We start from the raw sequence: 20,949 nt of genomic DNA, 5'->3' as shown, positions 1-20,949 counted from the left end.
AGACTTCTGGACAGTAATCATGAACTGGTCAAGTTCAAACAAAGATCATCTGAACTCGAGTATAACAGCTCACTTTTCTTCATGACTTTACTGCACTTCTTGCAGAGCTTGTGTTTGCCCTGTTCCTTCCTTACAGCAGGTGATGACACATGGCTGTGAAAGCACTTCCTCTTTTGAGGAACCTTTGGAAACAATTCATAAGCCACAAGCAGGCTGTGGTAACTTACGAGAAAATAAAGTGAAAGCAACTTACTGAATAGTCATAGAACAACCCTCCCCTACCTTCCCCAGGACATACATTGCAGGAAAACAAAATTATTGTTTATTAGATGCATCACACTTTCCTTTTTCTCTGCGTGTGTGTGCACAGACAAATACAATTTCAATATGTCCCTCAGAATGTAACTGTCTGTGCAGCTGCCTGAAGCAAAAAGGACCATATAGATCTGATGGAAGAATTTTGATATATTTATAAATAGTTCAGTTTGCTTGCATCTGCATTTTGCATATTGGTAATTCCTAGTAAATGATGATGCTTTTTGGCTAATACACTTTAGTAAGTTATTCCAAATCAAACCTGAAAATATTCTGAAGTAAAATAGGCATTAATTAAGCAACTTACAGAGATAGAAAAAATGAGGCATTTCTAAGATATAAGGGCCCTTTGAGACCACCAGACTTTTATCATTTATGTAACCCTAAGCTACAAAAATTTTGAAAAGATTGCTCATGATATGCTATTACTTCTGCAAAGGGTTTCTCAAAGATTCTGGTGAAAGTTTAAAATACTTGACTTTATATATTTACCAGGAAAGTTTTATTAAAATACAAGTGACCTTTCATTAGAGATGGTCTTATGACGCAAAATACAAATATGGATCCAGGTTTAAATGGCTCGAACTTTCAATGGAGTCTTGGTTCAGCCATTATAAATGTCAAAGCTATTTGCAAAATTCAGATTGAGGTTTGAATGTCAATGTATGCATCAAATTCAGGGGTTTAGGGGCCTGGTTATGTGCTTCAGAACTATCCCAAATTGTTCTTAGCTACTGTATCTTCAATACTGAATAATTTCCTGACATATTACTTTAAAAAGCATTAACTTTCAAGCAGAATAAAGAAGCAGGTCTGCACTAAGAATGGCTTTAAAAATGGCAAAGTCAGGTAAAAGAGATGAACGGCCATGTCAAACTTGTACTGGGAAGAAGCAAAGATGCAGACACGAGGATCAATTTTTTTATAATTAACAAATGTCACACATCAGATTTCTTCTGAAAAAGAAGAACTACAGAATATATTTTGAGCCACTAAAGACAACAAATACTTTGGCATGTGATTGAATTCCTCCTGCATTAGTGAAAAAGGTACATTGTACTCACCATCCATGAAAGCTTGAACAGCCTTGTCTACATTGTTATCAAATTGCTGCAACACCAGAACTATCTCATTATTGCTTTTGTTCGGAACAATTGATCGGATTGCATTGATCTGTAAGTAAAAGAGGACAATAACATGAATTTATCATACTCTTTTAGACTACAAGGTACCTCTGTGCCAATGCATGTTTATATAAACACCTGTTACACTGATGTACTCATGAACACACAGCAATGTATCTGCACAAAGCAACATCTATCCTACCCAGCCGGGCTAATAATGAAGCAATCTCTTCATGACATCAGATCATAGAACTGGCTGCCAGTAATCCTGGAAACAAATCCTACTCTCAGTCACAGCAGAAGAACTAGCTCAATTCAACTAACAGAATTGGGCCTTACGCTTCTTTCCTAAAGAAAGGTCTGTTTGCTGCCAAAGGTCTCGACATATCATCTACACAAATTTAGTGAGCACACAACTTCTTCAACAAGGCTCTTGCATGGCCTTGCTACATCAAAGTTACGGCTGATGATGATTTTTTTGGCATGTTGAAAAACAGTAATATGCATGAGAACAGTCAGAGGCTAAAAGAGAACAATATAATTTCTAAAAGTTCTAGTGGCTATTCAACATAATTTCAGTTTGCTGTTCCATATACAAGTGACTAGGAAGCTTGCGTAACAAAATCCTGAGCAAAGGACATGGGATCCCAAATGCTTCCTTCAGGAAACTGCTGATGGATGAGGTAACTCTGGCATGCCATGCTTAAATTTCACAACATTTGCTACTGCTGTATTGTCAGTATCCATTGATACCAAATAGAATTAATGATGTTTTAATGTTAAGTATGTGTTAATTATTCCTACTGGAAGCATATAGATAATTTATCTTCTCATCCCTACATATTATAGCTGAAAGCAAATAGTTACATGAAACTTTATTACTGTTTCATTTTAATGCTATAAAAATTTTACTAGATCAAACCAAAATAAAAATATTTAAACATAATTAACAAAAAAAAGCCCATGATAAAAAATAAGAGACTCTGCCAAACCAGTTTAACTGTTCCAAATTAGCTTTATGAGCTTTCGAGTCACAATATCCAGCATCATACAATCAGAAACTTGTTACTGTCCTGAAAATGCTTATCTGGCACCCTCCTTTGTCATCCTTTTGTGGGAATACATCCCTGATTAGGGTGTGTTTTATTTACTGCATCCCAATGTCATCATGCTAATTGTGAAGAAGCCTGGTCTTTTTATTGTACTGTGAAATATAATTGCGCAAAAGTAATATGTGAAGGTAGAGCTGTTTAAGGGAATTAGGCTGGCTCACAGGGCAAAAGCATTCACACTACCTTGCCATAGCTACCCAGTTAGGTGCTGAAAGACAATCTCTACGGAGTCTCCATCAATGGGGACATCAGAAGGTGATTGAGAACACTTAAGTACTCAGATTCGACCAAAAAAATCTTGTTTTGTTGTAGTATGTTCGCCCCACTCCTCACTCAACCACTGTTTGCCAGTCCTGTATACTACTGTAAACTAGGAATCATGGCACGTTCTCTCAGAGTAGTGATGGGACAGCTCAGATCCCTGAGCCTTCTGGGCTCAGCTTTAGAACTGCAAAAGGCTCATACTTGGTTTCGGTGCATGTTAGTACAGCTGTTTAGGATGACTCACTGTGCTCCTGGTCCATCATCCCATCACACCCCTCTCTGCAGCTTCACGTTTGCCCACATCTCTCAGGTAGCAAGTCTAGCGTTGGCCAGTCCAGGCCAAGCCCATAATTTAGAAGGCAGTGGAGCTGAAGTGCTTGTCTACTTTCCCAGGAGCCTTTCCCAAAGGCCTGTCTCATTCTGTATAATGTTGCCGTGCCACGACTGCACCAGGCCTGCCCACAAACTCGGTCCCCAGCCAACAGAGGCTGCTTTAGAATATCTACTAAACAGGTGTAACTTCATGTTGAAGTTCATACAGACTAGTCTGACAAGTGGACTGCTTGAACCAGAGGTGGTTGTTGCCAGGAACAATGCAGAAAATCCCCTGTCTGCTCAAGTTTCTCTCTTCAGCTGACATGCACGCATGGGGAAGGAAGTAATGAATACAACTCTCTGCTATGTACTGCAGGCAGCCAAGTGAAAACTAACCTAAATCAATAGGATGCGAAGAGAAAGCACTGGAAAAAGGAGTTAATTACTCTAGTGATTGTGGGCACAGGCATGCTATTTACTGATAAAGCTGCAACAAGTGTGAATCAAGCTGGCTCCATAATAAAAGCTGGCAAAGACACTAAGGCAGAGCAGGCCACAAGCTGCAGTCCATCTTATGTTCAAGCTCGCAGCTCCCTAACGTTTTCACCATGTGGATTACATCTTCATATCCTCACAAAAAACTCCCCTCTTCTTTCACAATCATGTGGATTGTCTCTCTGCCTACTCAAAATTGCATAATCTCCTTGTGGTAACTGCTTACAGGAAAAATAGTAAAAGAAATATCTAGAGTATTCTAACCAACTTTAAACATAAGCACAAGGATCTCACATGGCTTCTAGGTCGTACTTTGCTATGAAAGCTCTGCAAGCCTCAGGAAGCATCTGGAAATAACCAAGTGAGGCTAAAACCTCACTTGGAGGATCAGGCAACTTGCCACACAGTTCACTTTGGAAACTTCTTAAAGACAAGAAGAATATCTGTAGGGTAGAGGACACATGCACAAGCACTCAGCCAGGAAGGCTACATTTTAGACTACAAAATCAACTGAAGGCTTTCTGTTTGCACTGTGTGATCTTTGTTAAGAATTCTTTTGATTACAGAAAAACCACAATTAAAAGCTAAACTGTCCTTCATCCAACTAGTACTTTAATTAAATACAAAAAGGTTATGGAAACATTCTAGTTGTGGAGATAATCTAAAAAAATGAGGATGATGATTTTAGGAAAAATGCTTAACAGTACAGAGCAAAGAAATTTAGCATATGACAACACCGTGGACACAGCCCTGGTTACTCGGACTACTAATTGACAAAAATTGGACTACAATTGATTTAGGGAATTAATATACTGTAAAGCTCAACAGTTCTACTACCAAAACTCAAAAATATTTTTTGTTGACTGTTGCACAAAAATTACATTTGTTTATCTATTTGGAAAATACAAAAAAAAAAATTGATAAGTGTAATGAAAGAATGCCTCAGGAAAAGAACATCAGATTGCAAAGGAAAGCATCCAAGACCTAGGAAATCCCAAATCAGAAGCTGCTTAGACTTTTTTAATCTGCTTCTCTTTTGTATGTATGCTGACAATATGGACTTATACAGAAGGGCTCAATGTGAGCTGGATCTAGGCACTGCAGGTATGCTGGCTCCTCTCTGGTTGACCTGCCAGCTCAGGTGATAGAACAGCCCTTGTGCTAGTACAGCTATACATACCCTCACTTACTTACAAACCTCCAGTTGCTTGAGAGAAGCCCATCCCTTCCCAACCAAAAAAAACTGTATAGAGCTCATTTTTATTACAGGTGTGATAGGATGATGCCAGGGCAGGAGGTAACACCTAACTTTCCCTCTCTAAACTCATAGTCCTCAAACTCAGCAAGAATATCTATCTTCTTAATATATAAACAACAGATTATGCAACTAGAATAATCTGGTATTTACAGCTTCTCAACAACTCCTTTAAAAATATTTAGCATCCTAAAGCATGAAAGAAAATACCAGAGGAAAAGAATCTCTTACCAGGTAATGGTACTGCACTAATGCCATTCTGCAAAAGCTAACTTAGCAGTCTACTTTATTAGATTTCCATATATGTGGGAGAAAACATTTTTTTCCTACTTACTGAAACCTGATCACAGGAGAAACAGCATTACCAGACAAGACTACAGGGAAGTTAATTATTTTAATTATTTTGTGAAACATCCTGTTTTTATCCAGTGTAGGTTTCCAATGAACTGCTGTCATCGTTTGGATGATAAACAGCATTCCAGGACACCAAGAAAATTCAGAAACATACCTTCAGAACCACAGATAATTAATGCTATTAATGTCAGCATTAGTTGAGAATCTGTCTCTGACAGTAGTTAAATTCCTGGGCTTCCCCTTCTGCAGCCTAACAGGAAAGCACTTTATTTTGTGTATTACTAAGAAAACTTTCTCAGAATTTTAGCTTACAAAAGCTATCTTAAATCAATCACAGATCTAAAATATAAATCTGTGATCTTGAAAAAAAACTGTATACTGTCGAGACCATGAAAAAGGGAACCCAGGTCTACCTCCATTTATACTCATGATCCAGAGCTAAAGTCCTGCTAATGCTTGCTGCAATTTGAGCCAGACTGTACCTCATCAGGACCAGAATTCCACAGGCATGAGGATGTTTTTTGTCTGTCTCTTACAAAAAATGTTGAAGACTGCCCAGAAGTGGAATCAAAATTGAAAAAGGTTTCAAGTCCCCTCAGATAAGCTTCTACCTCACAATAAAATCCCCAATGTCTGATCAGATATACTTGACTATTTTTCTGATGAGTACTGTTAAACATCTCATGTGGGGCAAAGTTTTGGCTCACAATAAAAAAAAAATAAAATTAAATGAATCAGTAACAGGTTACTTCTGGGGATTTTAGCATACAGGAAAGGACACTGAATTCTACCCTCTCATGGCAGCTTACTCTATGTCCTCACAAATACCCAACTCACAAGAGTTTCCAGGTAAGTCAAGCTCAAAAATAAACAGAGCCTGCCTGGAAGTTGTGATACCAGATTACCTATTCCACATGCAGAACCAAGCTGACAGTGATGTGTATTCCTCTAAGCCCTTTAAGTTCTCTGTCAAGTTTCAAATGGTTCCCAGGCAACTGTAACAACGTGGACTCAATCACTGCCTGTTTGCTGCTCTGCTCCATCTGGTTTCCCTTGGCATCATCTCAAAGAGGATGTTTCTGGTGAATAAGTAACATATCCGGGGTTCAGAGAGTTTGTTTATGTATTTCTGACATAGTGAAAAATTAAACTTCTTTGCTGAAAGCTCACGGCTGTTCTGAAACCCCTGAACACAGCTGCTCTAATCCCCTTGAAGTAAGTTACTATTATGATCACTTAGAAAGAAATATTCGTACTTATGCTTGGTTAGAAAAACTAATGCTGATCCACCTTCACTTTGTATTAAACATTAAGATCAACAGGTTTTCTCTAAGTTATGAACTGAATTAATTTATAACTATGGTTATCAATAAACACTGACATTTCCTACTTTACTTTTAGTGCATGTCAGTAACAAATTTTTATGTACACATATACACCATTCAATTCCATTACACCCCCGACTTTTCCCAAATCCTGCAAGTGAAGTGGGAAAGGAGGGCTGCCTGCAGAACTGCTGCTTTTGTAAGAATTTAGCATTAGCAGATGTCCTTGCCACATTAAGCAAGAAAATGCATTTTAACACCATTTATGGTAGAATTTTTAAAAATGTTTTGAACTTCTATACAAACCTATTTCATGAATACAATTTGACTTGGTTGCACTAAGAAGCTATTTCTTACACTGGAGACATTTTTCCAGAAGCTTTACTAAGTTCATTCTGAAAAAATCAAACAAGTGTTTGAGCAAAATGACAGCTTTGATTAGATCTGTGCCTCTCTTTCTGCAACATAATCTATTTATCACCCTGATGCCTTCTGATCGTTTATTCCTAGTAAGCCCCAAAAAAGTTCTACTTGCTGCAGTAAACTTCTCTAGGCACTTGTCATGGATTTATTATTTCACTCTTATCCATCAAATAGAAAGCCACACATTCTAATATTTTCTTTCAGGATTCCTGAGAAGTTTGGCTTAGTAAGAACTGTTCTACTTGAGTGATGACAGGACCATTTACAGACATGAGTCTGTGATATCCTTAACCTAAGTTAAATGGCTCATCAAGAGACAAAAGTGCATTTTGATCAACTTTTCTGGTCTTTGAACAGTCCATCTACTTCAACATATGGGCAAAAACAGCTGCAAAGGTCAGCTTTAAGGTGAAAGTGAAATCACAGATTGGAAACTATCTGCTTTTGTAATACATGATTTTAAATTTACATACTGCTTCCATTCCTTTCACTTTAAATCCTACTCTTTCCTTGCATGCGGACTATCGCTTATGAAAACCACATTTATTTTTGTTTGTAATGCAAACAAAACTGTGAAACCTCCAAAACCACATCTGAATAAAATTTCCTCCTTGCAGTGCTGCCCATCTGCTCCTCCAGCTCTGACACTTGAAATGACAAATGAGAAATCAAGCCTTTCAGAAGAACTTCAGCAAAGCTTCACTACTAACAGAATCTCAAAAGGAGAATTTTCATCTGAATGAGTATTTTGCTAATTCCAGCTCACAGCAGATCTCACTTGTTCAAATATGTTTAGACACACAGCAAATTAAAAAATAAAAAAAAAAAAAAAAGAAAAAGAAAAAAGATGGGCCCAAAAGCAAGTCCTGAAGTTTAAACAATTCCTGATATTTCTTTGGATCAAAACCAAAGTCACATGCCAGAGATGAACGGTTATTCTGGGGAGTGCCTGATATTCACTCTTCTCTTGTTAAACTAAGAAGGCCTAATTGTTGCAGGAGACAATACATCTCTTGTCTTTCCTCACTCCAATTGCTTCTTCTTTGGAAGCCTTGTAATTCAGAATCTCAGCACCTCTTCTGGTGATGTACTAGGTTAATGCTTGAATACCTCCTTTGATTTTATGGATTTTGGATGCAAGCCAATGAGTTTGGCTCATTTTATCCCTTAATCCAGTGAACTTTTGTGCATATGATATGAACTATGTATAACACTCCGTCTCTGAAAATCCTGATACAAAAAATAAGTACTTATTTGCAGGCACAGAGATGATTATGAGTGTTATGAGAGGCAAGAGGAAGAGTGGAATAATGAAGGAAGACTACAGCAAGGGTCAGGGCAGAGGGAATTATTGTGAGAGAGAACCCGATGGTAAACTTCTTATACTAGCTATGCAGGCAATTAATAACCTTTGTGTCGGCTGCAATGCAGAACTTAGGTTATTCCAGAAAATCTGTGGATTATATGCCTGAAAATATGGTAATTGAAACAGTCCTGACTCCCCCACAAAGTATCACAGCTGCAGGAGTCTCTGCCAACTATGGAAACTTTCATTAGCCTTCCTAACATCACAGGCCAACATTTATATAAATCTCTTGGGGGAGAAAAAAAGAAGCTATAAAATAGAATGTTTAACCTATTGACTCTATGAACTATTTCAGCGGAAATACCAAGAATGAACTATACAAGTATCACTACCACAGTAGCATTCTCTTATGACTCAAATTCAGGGGTGGGGCTTTACAGAGCCTGGGTGTGAGTGTAATGTCCAAAATACCTGCATTGGCCTCACACCACTTTTAAAACAGTGGCAGAGGTTTTACTTTCTTGAATAACTAGAAGCTGATCATGGGGAGAACACAGGGAAAGGTCACCACTGAAAAAAACCCCTAACAATCACCCTTCCACACCCCCCAAACAGAGAACAAACATGCTGAAATCTGAATGGGATCTGCACCACATTTTTATCACAGTGAAACAACCTTTAATTTAAGGAGAAACTTGTGTGCTACTGTTGCAGAAACTTAGATGAGTATTTGTATGCAGATGGTACAGCTCCTTTGGCTTCATGCAAGTCCTAGCAAGATCAAAGTCTTAAGTACTATGATTGCAAGCACTAAGGTAGAAGAAAATGAGAACTGGGAAGGGACTGTATTCTAAGTCTGTTCTTTTAAACCAGGCCTGCTTGTATTTACACTGATGGCAATGGATTTGTGGAGCAGTAGAAGTATTATATTTATAAACCTTGGGTTTTTACCCAGAAATATTGCCTCCCAATGATGGATAAAAGTAAACATTAAACTCGCTCTGCTCCAGTGCTGTGAGGCATGACCATAGAAGCTCTGTAATCTAAGTGAGGAAAGGATGTGACTTTGACTCTCTTACCAGCACCCTGTAAATATGTCTGCTTTTCAAATATGCAAATGAAATCCTCATGTTTTAACAGTTTATGTGCAAATATTATCAAAGGCAGCTCTGCAGGACTTACTTGTTCAACTTTTTCCTTGTATTTCTAGTGCATCACTCAAAGACTTCAGAACCTAGTCACTTCATAGTTCCTCAGTTTGTTGCTGTCCATGTGGTAAACCAAGTACAAGACACCAAATGGAGCCACTACAATCCTGTTTTAAAACAAGAGGGACTTGCCCAGGTGCAGTGGCTCTCTGAGCACGACACCTTCTCAAATGACATATGTAGACTGCATGCAGCTTATGCTGTTTGGTCACTAACTCTTTACGCAGTAGGTTATTAATCTCTATTTTTCAGAATAAAACCCAATGATTTTGCAAAAGAATTTCAACTGCTATTAAACTAAGTTTTCAATTTGGTGTAGGGATTTAGTGGCACTAAATTCTTATGGAAGATACAGGAATAAAGAGTGGAACAATTTGTAACAGAGTGTATTGATGCTATCATTTTCCTGCCTTAAAATGCATATGCTCATAAACATTTGATTTTGGGCACTCCCAGCAGAAATCACACTTGGAACAGCAGATATCTACTGTGAATAAAACTCCTGCTGCAGTTCTTCATTCTTAAACTTGCAGAAGACATGATTTATAAAATCCTGCACTTGTAAAACAGACTTAAATAAAAAAATTCAAGCTACACAGTAAATATGCAGAGCTTCAATTGATTTACTGAGTTGTATTTTGAGAATTGCTGTAGTTTACCTTTGAGAACCCTGACACCAGGGAAAAGAATTTGATGACATTACTTTCTACTGCAAGATCATCATGCTACTCAATTTTAAAACCCTGTGCTGTTATTAAGGACTAAAGAAGATATTCATCACCAAGATAAAGATTCATATTGACACGCAAATCTTCAAGAATGTTGATCCAATTGAGATGTTGACACCAAATACAAGGTAAAACTACTCAAAAAACAGGCACCTGGGCAGTGCAACAGGTAAGGAACTGTTCCCCGTAAGGGGAGAGAGAGCAAAAGAAGTTCTGTGGTTAGATGGTCTCTTCACAATCTGCCTGCTGAGAGTCACAAAAGTTCTCCTGACCTACCTCATATCCTAATTAGCTTTAGGTCCCTTACTGCTCCTGAAAGGGTGAGAAGGCTCTAGCTCTAGCCAAGGATATGGAGAAGACTCACTCAAGCACATGGAATGCAGTTAAAAGCAGACATACTTTCACAGAGAAAAGTAATCTACTCTTTTCAGGTCCTGCACTTTCAGGAATTACTTTAAGTATAGGTATAACATTTTTTGGCAGAAAATTATTTCTAAAGGGCATGTTTCTTCAATGCCTGCATCTTGTACAGAAGCATTCACCCCAAAGTGCTGTTCTCCACAGCATCAGTGTGCACAGGAATTACAAAGGAATAAGGGAAGACTATCTGACAAAACTGTCTCTCTGCAAAAAAAGTAAAAATGCTTCTTGTCAAGCAAGATTCAGATTAGTCCTATCAATACCTGTCTGTGTACTTAACTTCATGCACAGAGTCAACACATAATAAAGTTCAGTATGTGAACAGTGTTGGAAAGAGCATAAATTAAACATGTATGCAAATATAATTTTGGTTTGCATTGTACAGTTACTTGAACCTACCTTTTCCTTGATATTTACAGGAGAATTGATTTCTGCCATCTCTATTCAGAGGAGAGTAGTGTCTCTGAAATGAGAAAAAAATCAAAGAGATTAATTTGGAGGTTTTAGTCCCAACCTGTCAAAGCTACACATGTAATGACTAATTGCATATACTTATCTGTAAGCATTAGAGAAACATGAGAACACAATGTCCTGCACAGCAGTTCTCAATCCTGTCAAAAGGTAAAGCTAGACCAAATTTCATACCTTCCTCAGATTCGTTCTGCAAGCACATTTAAAATGCCTTATAGCTATAAATCTAGATAGGAAGCATATCACACTTCTCCCAGCCATGGCTCCCATACCTTGTTCTGAAACTGTAAAGAGCTGGAGTACCTTAAATGAACTCAACAGCTCCTGTTTTCTCATTCACCAGTATTCTCAATTTTTGCCAAAAGAATTTTATCAATTAATGCAGTCCTAAAAATCAGCTAAATGTGCCAGAAGGTTGGGCTGACAAGTGCTGCACGGCTGTTTGTTGTTTGTTTTTAATTCAAAACTAATTCAGAGGATTTAGTCACACAGCTCCTACTGAAACTAACAGGGTCTGTAGATTTAAATCCCTAAGTCGCCTCTGAAATCTTGGGCACATGAATGGAATTTGCATGAGATTAAGAAACCCTGCAATACGCTTTCTATTTCCAGTTCTGTGGCTGGGTAAGTGAGAGACACTATCACATGATGAAGAGTTAACACAGGGAAAGGAGTCCCATTGCCTAATCATGCTTCCATCAAAACCAACTGCCTTAAACTTCACTAAGGAACAGAGCTGAATCTTCACATTTTAAAACTAAATCACACGCAAAGAATTACAGCAAAGACTAAGTCAAATGAAATACAAGTTTGGTATGCTCACTCCCTTTAAATCTACTCTACACTGATAAAAAGGTATAGGTATAGGCATATGAGAATGAACCCTTAAGTTCATTCTAATTTTTTAAGTTGGAACACCTCCTTTTTCCCATTTGAGCATTTGCTATGTGGACTGATACATGTTCCAAAAATTCTTCTAAATCTCTTTTCATGCCCTTAAACAATCCTCCTTTAACTTCTTTGAAACATAGAAATTTAGTAAAGTTCAAACTCCAGAAATTAAGCACTTCTCCTACATTATTCACTGACAACATTTAAATCTTATAATTAAGTTCTGTATGCACCCACTTTCTAACTGAAGAGATGAGAGCTGAGGAAGCATATGGGGAAGAGATAATAGGAAGACAAAAAAAGAAGTTCATTTCAGTTTTGGTCTGATGAAGAGCCAAAAGACAAAATAATTTCCATTGCCAGCTATTAAAGACAGTCTTGAAATGAGTAAGGCTCTTGTGCCATCTCCATTTTACTATACCATGAAGAGATTCTCTATTAGAACTCAAATACTTATATTAAATCAGTGGCTCAAATGCTTAGCCAAGACTAGACTCTCACTATGTTTGATAAGCCTTTTTGGCAAGTGGGCCACTGTGCCACTCTGAAGGCCTTACTGTCTGCTGGTATCTCAGAAAGGAAGGTTGCCTTTCCTGCCCCCTCCTTACGTCAAGGATGAAAGAGCTTAAATTAGTTTCTTTGTCAAGCCCACCCAAAGGCTAGAAGCAGAATTAAAAACATCTGGACAGAGCAGGCAGGAAGATGACATAGAAGGCAAGTTCAGGGCAATTCCATTTCCAATATTTAGTGTGTTCCAGTAACAAAAGAAAGGTGTTGAGAAATGCTTGTAGCCTGTAGGCCCTAGACAACTCTTTTTTAATGTTCTACTTGTCTTTGCTGTCAGCTATTTCTCATGCCAAAGGGGCAAAGAACATGAGATACAGATAATCAACTTCCCCATGCAAACTGGAAAAATCTGCACCTCATAACAACATTGACAAAAAAAGTAAAATCTGTTCCTGAAGAATCAAACACACAACACAGTTACGAGCACTAACAAAGTCTTCTGGCCTTAAAAGTTTATTAATCTATAAAAAACACTAAGTAATGGGAAAATATCTTTGTCACTTTAAATCCTCAGGTTCTTTTTGAACATATATGTTACCAATTTTGTGCCAAAATTATACAATTTAAAACTGCACCTTGTATGAAGCAAATGAATCCAAACAACAATATTTTGTGAGAACCTCATGCCTCTCAACTAAGGTTTTTTCAAAGATACTAGTTAAATAATAATTGACATTTAAATTAATTTTGCTGATTAAACCCTACTACCTAATCAATTCTACTCTTTTTAGCAATGCTCTGACTTGATTTAAAACCAGATATAAAAGCTTCATTCAACACCTTGCCAGAATTTGATGTTCCTCTCCTTTGCTGTGCACTGCAGGTGTTACTATGATTATAGCCTTCCACTAGTAAATGTGGTGCTGATTCAGCTAGCTTGCAACTGCAAGCTGTTTCAAAAAGACCTGGCATGCTCCACAAAACATCCCTCTACTTCTTTCTTCCTTTCTCTCTCTTTTCTTTTCCTTTTAAGATAAAAAACTAAGAGGACACCAGCTTTTACAAATGGATGGACCCATTTCTCTACACTTCACAGACTTCATTAATATGCATATTACAACTGTCAAAATGAAGATGCTAAAACTGAGTTGGAGCTATTTTTCATTCACCTTCTCCAAGGACAGATAATTGAAATAACATGCATAAAACACTTGATCGTTTATATAACTCAGTCCAGTACTGCTTGTTACATAAAATACAGATGATACATTAAAAAGAAAATGTCAATGCTGCACTAATTTTTAAAAGCATCATCCTTTATGGCTATACTTAATAGCTAACAAATTTAATTTTCTCATTGTAGCACCACCTGATTTATTGACTTAACCAGTGTTTTTTTCCTCTAGTGTTATTTTAATCTCGGTATTTAACAACTACTTAGTTTCTAATCCTGTGGCAAAAGACTACAGGACATCCATACTTTTATGAACAAAATAGTCCCACTGAAGTTGACAAGCTTTATTTCCAGGCTTGGATATAAATTTGAGCTGCTACATTCTCACCCTGAGTTCTGCAGCAAAGCTCCTTTCTCTGTGAGTTGTGGAACATCAAAATAGGACCCTCAGCCAAGCCCTAAAGGCACCTAAAACCAGTGGAGAACAGTACTTTACATGACACCAGCAGCAGGCACAGAAAAGAATGTTTGGACAAAGATCTCTAAAAGAAGATTTTCTGCATTGGCCAAGATTAAGTAATACTAGTACTAAATTTAAAACACACAAAACATACAGTATATGAGAGATTCTCAGCTTGAATGTCAGTTTACATGCTTTTGTCTTTCTCCACCATCTCCTGCTTGCATTTCTGCTCCTGAAATGTCATTGCAAATCATGGCAAAAGACTTTCAAGGAAAATAAATTAATGAAAAAAACCCCTCAACAAACGACAAAATCCTTTATATAAATGGGTCATTAATTTCTAATACAGATTTTCAAATGCGTTACCTGGAGCAGGAGATCACTCTCAGTTTCTCATTACATCCTGACCTCAAATACCGACAGGAAGTTTTTTCTACAGTTATTACACACATCCAAATGAGACATTTCACTTGCCTTGTAAAATTAAGCATTTCAATAGCATTGAAGGAAATGCTGCAGAGAAGACAGGACTACTTTTGGCCGAGTTTTACTTCTCTCTGCTACCAAATGAAGCAATTCATATTAGTCTATGCAAATTTAAGCTACCACAAACCTGAACCAGGGCATCTATGGTGCTGGCACATGCTCTGTCCTGCTGACCTTAACTGTAAGCAGCAACGTCCAGCAGGCAGACAGTTACAGGAACGGCCTTTAACCACTGCAGAAAAATATGTCAGAGCTCACCTGTCACAGCCTAAAGTATGTTATGGGCTGCTTGCCCAGCCTTTACACAAGTGTCCTTTCTGTCTCCAAGCAGCAGTGAAATCCCACTACTGCTGTGTTAAGCTTTCAAAGAATGCCCACCACCTTCCCACTGGTACCAGCATCAGAGGTGTCTGGCCCACAGACACCTTCCAGCCAGCCAGACCCTTGGGTAAAGCTGACAAACACTCCATCCTATACAACATTATGGGTGGGTGGGGTTGCCTGCATCTCAAGCTTCAAAGAATCACAACTCTCTGTCTCACTGCAAAACCTGGCACATTTAAATTTCACACTTCAAAACTCTGTCAGATGCTCCCCACTCACAACAACAACAACAACACATCTCCTTGCAAATACACAGAGAGGAAAAGTAGTTTATGAAAGCATAAGGGTTGCCAGAAAGATACAATTTGCGAAAAAACCCTGTCACAGTAAAGTCTATCAGAGTGGAGACTCTGTGTGACACCTGCTCCACCACTTCTGACATCTGAAAACACAACTTTGGCGAGGGGGAATCAGAAAACTCCCCATTAAACAGCACATAATCATCTGCTGTTAGGAGGATTTCCCATCTGTAGGCTTAGGGATGAATGCTTTCCTACACCCCAAAAAATGTCATAGTTCTCATCTGCCCACTGCAAATGTTTCCATTTATACAGAAATACTACCCCAGAAAACCAAGAATTCCAGGTCTAACTGACTTGACCCTTGCCAATGCTTCTGTAATCCCAGTCACTGAGCGAGCTTTGTCTATTAAAAGAAAAACTAGAGTTTACAATTTTGTCATTCAAAATTTTCATTAAGTAGAACAACACCAGAATATTCATTTTAATTATTTTCTATTTTTAATTACAGAGTCTTTTCTCATTTCCAAATAGTTCAGTCAAAATCCCCCAGCTCCTAAAAGCTAGACATGTATGGGCCAAACAAAGGAATCACCATTTTAGAGGAACTTCAAAAAATAAGAAAAAAAAAAAAGCCAAGTACCTGCACTGGTTTTGGCTGGGATTGAGTTAATTTTCTTCACAGTAGCTACAATACAAGGATGTTGTAGTTACTGCCAGCATTTCTTACACAGCATCAGGACCTTTTCTGCCTCTCACCCCACCCCAGCAGCGAGGAGACTGAGGGGCACAATAAATTGGGAGGGGATGGAGCTGGGACAGCTGAGCAAAGGGATATTTCCTCCATATCATATGATGTCAGGCTCAGCATACAAAGCTTTGCCACTCAAAGCTCACTCCCATGGGGAGGCAGTGAATGAGCAGCTGTGTGGTGCTTAGTTGCTGGCTGGGATTAAACCATGACAGTATCTAATGAGATTGTAGCAGCCTGTACTATGCTTTCATCTTCTCTATTTCTACCTTCTCTACAGAATTACATCTCATTTTCAAATGGGATTCCTATCCATCCATATATATTATATTACACTGCCTTGCCTGCAGACTTCCACATGCCCCAGGTAAAAAGCAGAACCAGCAGAATCAGAGACACATGGCCTCCATTTCACATTTGACTTTGTTTCTCATTATAAAGAAATACTACTAGAGAACTGCACATGAAGCCTGAGTTGAACACAATTTTTCTGATGCAGTTTTAAGCTCATACTGTTGCACCAGAAAGACTGAAAAAACTCCCGAGATCGAGATTCCAAAATTAAAGCATTTCAGAAATGAATTATTTTGATTTTCACACAGATTGTATTTAAGGAGAAGAAAAAAATTAATTAGGTCAAATGGGAAACATTAGCATGCCACTGATTGTGAAACTACAAGAAATACCAAGATTCATTACATTTGTCTTCAGTATCTTGAGATTAGCAAGGGGTATGATTTTGTATCTGCTGTAGTCTTGTGCCTAAAGATAAACATAATAATTAAATGCATAAACATAACCAGGAACACCCAGGCCATATTAACAAGTATCCTCAGAGCTGTCCTTTTATGTCCTTTAAGTCCTTTTGTGTCACTAGGAATGAAGACATCCAGTAAAACAAACATAAATGTTATTAATACAGAACTGGTGTTTTCCAGTACTGTTTTATAGCTTTCTAATGACTGCATGTAGAAATTTTCTATCCACACCATTATTTGGTATTTCCTTCTTTTTGGAAGTTTGAGATTAGCCACTCCAGACTAGTTAAGCACCCTGGGTAAGTTTCATGACATCTGAGGCCTTCAAAATCTTTTTCTTTAAATGCCTGCATAAACATATGTATGGGAGTGCACACACATTCCAGAATGTTCCCCATCTGCAGAGTCCAGTCCCACTACCATCCCCAGTCACTCTTGTCTCAATCACAGAATGCAGCTGTTGCCTCTGCATTCTCCCTCCTGCTCAGCTATTGCAGCCAGACTCTCTACTGGTCACCACACTCTTCCTGAAACCTATTGGCTGCAGATCTGGAAACAGGATGCAGGAAATAAAACGTCTCACTGATTCCACATGTATCTCTGGATCCCTCCAGAAAGGAGGCTTATGCTCCCCCATTGTTTATCACCTCCCCCTGAGGATTTCTGAAATGTCTGACTACACAGTCTGAGGAAGAAGCAGATGTCTCAGATCTACAGCCTTGTAGGCTGTTTGCTTGGAAATGGGCAGTAAAGGGTAAAGGTTTGGTAAATGCGCAGTGGTGCATCAGGAACTCAGTTATGCTATTTAACACTATAAAGTCCATATCTGAGAGACCACAGACCTATCTGCTAAAAAGAAAAAAGGGACAAAGGTGAGAGTGGGATATGTGAGGAAGAACAGTCCTTAGTACCTGAGTCAACGTCCTTCTGTCTTCTCCTCAGATTTCTGCCAAGGGCAGGAATGGCTCTAAGCATGTACCACAGACACACTGCCATGTCCAATCAGTGTTGCAACAAAATGTTTAGGCACCAGTAAGTTCTGTACCTCATTCTGGTAAAACCAACTGCTCTTTGACCTTGTTATGCTCTCCCCTTCCTAAGCAGAGATGGTACCCATGTAATGCAGGGAGTGCCTGTGCTTCTCCCCTCTTGCCAGCTGACTTGCTTCCCTCTCCCAGTCCCCATGTGTGAGAAGCCAGACCACCACTTATGTGGGCTCCACAGGCATTTGTGTTTTCACAGATGTGCTGTGTGAGAGAACCTCAGGTCCTCCCTGAGCCTAGTGCTGCAGCTCCACTGTGTGAGAATCCTGCAGATGAACATTCTAGCCCTTACCAAGGTCACATTAAGAGAGGGTCAAAAGAAAGCTGGCATCTTCCCCAATCTCCATTAATATTTCATCCAAACAGTTTACAAGTATTCAGTTACATAACTATATCTTTTGATACTGACATCACGAAATATTCTGCCTGTGTTTTCTATCATTGCTCCACAGACAACAACTCACCTTTGGCTACAAGCGAGGCTGCTAGCAAACCCTCTTCCTGTACAGTCTTTGAATGCTGGGTCTGTCCTGTCAAAGCAAAGCTCTTCTTTAACACAAGTTTTGGTGTGGCTTCCCCAGAGACCGGGGTCCCTGTACGAGCTGGTGGTTACTCATGGCAAGCGACTGACCCCCTCTAACAGTGACCACCAGTTACCACCTCAGAGACCTGGGAGTGTAACAACTTGCTACCTCCAGAATATGGCTCAGGCTGAGAAGAATCCAAACCAGTACTTTATATTAAGGTCATTAGTGCCATCCTGCATCTGAGCAATGGAGATCAATTTAAAAAGCACATAAGAAAGGCCAGCTCTGCATTATTTATAGCAATTTACTGGAATGAAGAACAGAGCTGCAGGAAGGGACACGTGAAAGTTCTGTGTAGAGCTATGCATCCGTGTTTCAACAGACAGGTACCAGCACAAAGCAAATACTCTCTAACTGCTGACATACATACCTATATATATATATATTTATATATGTGTACATATATAGGCAGGCACATAGACATACAAAGAATAAATAAAATTATTTATGAAATAATCATACTTTTAAGTAAAATAAATTTGAAAATAAAGTACCATTATTTCTTTTAAAAATAGCATTCTAAACATTGAAAAATATCCCCAAAACACATGTGACACTACACATCTAAAACAAAACCTAGGAATTCAGATTCAAAAAAATGTCAAATTTCTGGAAGGGAGGCTTATTGCACAGCAGCAGGCTTTTCCATTAAAGGATATTTTACAGGACAGAAGAGCTATTTTCTAGTGAACATTCAATGGACTTCGGCACACCCTCTGAAAATTCCTCCCATCCTCTTTCTATACTAATTAGTAGCCAAACATTTATTTTCCAGCCAGATCCTTTCTAAAACTGCACAACTTGCCATGTGAAGCAGTGAGTCAGCAATCTAAAACCAACAGTTTCCCACCTAAACCGTTGTACATGGTTTGAACTCCATATCCAGCTGGTTTTGTCACCTAAATAAATATCAAATATACTGCTAAAAGCCTGTGAGTGGTCAAATGCACATGTAGTTCTAAACTGAGGTGACAATACTTCCTGTTGCTCCTCTTTCTGACCCATCCAATTTATAACACCTATTTACCAAAGAAGGTAACACTCAGCAACACCAACTCTACTCCACATAAAGAAGATACAGCGAACTATGAAAATACCAAAAGGCTGAAACAGTGTAAGGCAGAAAGTCACCCAACAATTTTTCATTTTATAGTAGGAAATTATCAACTCATTAAAATCTTTGGAATTTTGGAAAAAATGAGGAGTTCTATAAATGTTTATATAAAGAACATGAAACAGCTCAAATAGAAGAGAGAGAAAAAACTCATCCCAGCAGCCCAGTGACAAGGGAATGTCTCCAGCCTACAGACACTGAAGATCTAGTGCCTGCTCCAAACCAGCCTGCTGTCACACTGCAAGAGTACTTTAACCCCTAGGCCATTCTTAGAAGAGGACTTTCTCTAACGAGTTTTCTTATTTTCCTCAAACACATGTATTAGCCTCCTAGAACCAGGTAAGAGCCAGCAAAAGCATATCCCCAGAGACCCAAAGGTAGGAAACCCAGGACCACTGCATAACAACCACAACTGCTCAGTGGCTGCTCAGGATAAAGTACCCATTTGCTGGCTTCTGATGGTCCCCACTTCAGGGACTGCACCCAGGAGCTCTACTGCCCCACTTCTGCAGGAGAATGTTGCCAGAAGCCTAGAGCCCGTGTTCTGCTGGCTGGTGTCCTAAAGAAACATCTGCAGAGCATCACTGTGATTCAGCATTATCTGAATTCCCAGTTTTACTACATATATCATACTAGTAGAGCTGAGCCCAGTTGAAAATAGATGAATTCAGCTACATGGTCAGTAAAATGGTTCTCTCTGATAGGCAGGAGGGAGGGCTGGAGGTTCTGGAAAAAAAAATTCAGGCTGAGAAAACTCACTCTCCACAGTAAGACTTGCCAAAATAAACATTAGCCTCTTGCTCTTCCTCAAGTGCCTCAAAATATCTTCCTAAGCATAGTGATAAAGAGCACAGAAATAGCAAAAAACAATCTACTTGAATTCTACATCTGCGTGTAAAACAACATGCAAAACTCCTGCAAAACAACAAAAAGGTTAACTTTCAGTTTTTACAAACGAGGTATTATCTTCCAAGTTGTTCTTGCCAGGGACTTGAGCTATTAAGCCATTTATGCTGGCTCCTATTTCAGCTCAGAACGGGATGCCAAGAGACAGCGTCGCTTCATTTGCTTCTGCGGTTGCCCAAATGTGGACTGCTACAAGAGCACGGCATGGGAATGCTAACAGGGAAGTATGTAAAGTGCAAGCAGTAGTACTAGCCTCAATCACAGTGGTTTCTCTAAACCGTAAGGGCAGGAGTACAAGAGTGAATGTCAGGAAGTGCTCAAATTCACACTTGTTTTGGACATCAAGAAATAAATTATCACAAGGAATCAAACTCCTACCAGCAGACTGGTACAGTATAAATTCTCAATCTTGGAATAAACCCCAACTTCAAAGATGGTCCTGGAGCTATTCTGATTTCAGCCTTCTTTCTATTAAGTATTTGAAGTCTGCATCACCTTTCCCTCTTGCACAGACATCTCTGAAAAACTAGT

At 38.8% G+C, this 20,949-nt stretch overlaps 1 protein-coding gene across 3 annotated transcripts in view; it reads right to left on the bottom strand.

Annotated features, from left to right (window-relative positions):
* The window catches only part of SPATS2L (spermatogenesis associated serine rich 2 like), a 139,966-nt gene that overhangs the window by 30,216 nt on the left and 88,801 nt on the right, over positions 1–20,949 (bottom strand). For 2 of the 3 annotated variants that reach the window (XM_015634361.3, XM_033516073.1), the window contains 2 exons: positions 11,044–11,107; positions 1,380–1,488 (listed from right to left, as the gene is read on the bottom strand). In XM_015634361.3, the coding sequence (XP_015489847.1) occupies positions 1,380–1,488; positions 11,044–11,082 (148 nt within the window). In that variant the 5' untranslated portion in view covers positions 11,083–11,107. Of the gene's footprint in view, positions 1–1,379; positions 1,489–11,043; positions 11,108–18,275; positions 18,299–20,949 lie in introns of those variants that run through there. The other variant, XM_015634362.3, reaches the window with a different exon arrangement.

Source organism: Parus major, chromosome 7, assembly GCF_001522545.3.
Source record: "Parus major isolate Abel chromosome 7, Parus_major1.1, whole genome shotgun sequence".
NCBI lineage: Eukaryota > Metazoa > Chordata > Aves > Passeriformes > Paridae > Parus > Parus major.
Note: the sequence above shows the minus strand (reverse complement) of the source record. Positions and strands in the feature narration are given on the sequence as shown.